The sequence below is a fragment of the Aspergillus ochraceoroseus genome (genome assembly GCF_002846915.1).
Source record: "Aspergillus ochraceoroseus IBT 24754 chromosome Unknown P175scaffold_7, whole genome shotgun sequence".
Lineage (NCBI taxonomy): Eukaryota > Fungi > Ascomycota > Eurotiomycetes > Eurotiales > Aspergillaceae > Aspergillus > Aspergillus ochraceoroseus.
The window spans coordinates 1083746-1085136 of record NW_024468482.1 but is presented as its reverse complement, the minus strand read 5'-3'; the positions used below and the strand labels follow the sequence as shown (position 1 = coordinate 1085136).

General features: G+C 55.9%; 1 protein-coding gene across 1 annotated transcript; it reads left to right on the top strand.

Moving 5' to 3' along the window:
- Positions 1 to 272: 272 nt before the first annotated feature.
- Positions 273 to 1160, top strand: P175DRAFT_0401711 (uncharacterized protein; the record flags this gene model as incomplete). Its single annotated transcript, XM_040892995.1, has 1 exon — positions 273 to 1160. A coding segment is annotated over one exon (888 nt), but the record flags the coding sequence as incomplete, so codon positions are not given.
- Positions 1161 to 1391: the final 231 nt, after the last annotated feature.

The window sequence follows — 1391 nt, the reverse complement described above, 5'->3', positions numbered from 1 at the left end:
ACAATCACCGCCGCTGTTTTGTCAGGAGGCAATAAACAAGACACTACTACCTACATCCCTGAAATAGTTCTTCCTCACCCACGTCTACCCATTCAATAACAATCCCCCCATGGACCATCGAAATCCAAACCAGGAGCTTAAGAATGACTATGGTGCTGAACCATTTCACGGCACCAGTCTTGAAACTGTCGGAAACCCCTCCACTACCTCCAGATACATCTCCTAGCAACCCAGACAAGGATACTCTCCCTGACACGACGGAACCAGGCACGGACCCGAACATATCTGATCCTCGCTTCCGCATCAACCGAGCCTGTATCTATGAGCGTCGACTCCCCGGAAATGCCTACATCACAGCACACGTCCAGCGTCTACAGCACGGGTTCTACTCGACCCCTGCCGTCTCAGACCAAGATCACGACCATGTCGACTTTCTCGGGGTGAGCTTTGTTTTTCATTCCCCGGATACGATCAGACACCGGTTTAAAGCAGCCACTATTCGCGCCTCTGTGCATGGGTATAAGCAGGAGGGATCCACGAGGCCCCGACGTTCCCGTGGGGGTCGTCCAAACCGAAGCCCGCGGTTTCTGATGCACGCACCGCATGTGCTATACGGGGCAGTATCCCCGGAGACCTTGCAGTGGAACTACAGCTTGTCTGGGTCGTTGGGGGTTGCGCAGCTGCCGCTGATAGCTAGCCTTTCACCCACCGGAGCAGTGGGCGGGAAGGTTCGACGGTATGAAATGATGAGAATCCAGGGGTCAGTGCGATCACTCAGGAGCCCCCGCGGACAGAAGTTCGACGTCGCCGCCGGCGAGATTGTTTGGACCCTGGAGGAGAATAATATCCAGCGATCGGGACTGCCGCGCGAATTCACCTTTGCTATGTTGATACAGAAACCGCACGCGGATAGCCGGGTGCAGTTCGTCCTGGAGATTGACCCGGTGATTCAGTCCTGGTTTGGTAGCTATCCTCGGTGGTGGTTGGCTCTTCCCAGCTACCGCGCCGTCCGTCGTCGTCGACGGCCGGTAGACTTTCGTGCGAGTGTAGGCCAGCGGTTTGCACCGGTCACGTCGCGCGGGGGGTTCAACTTTGCAACATTGGCAAGTTCGTTTGATGATTATGTCGATATGCCTGGGAGACGGTTCGCCCTAAGTGTACGTTACCATGAAGACCATTCCTCCCTGTCCCTGATGCTAAAAGAGAACCAGGCAAACGCTGATAGCGGCCTTGGTCAAGATAACCAGGACAATCCTGTGAGAGTCCAACCGACTCCCTCACAACCGTACCCGAGGGGACCAGGCTCCGGGGCAGGGACAGGGCAACCAACAACCGGTATCCCTGTTATGCCGGGCGTGGACTTGCGATTTACAAACTCCTAGAATGCCCGC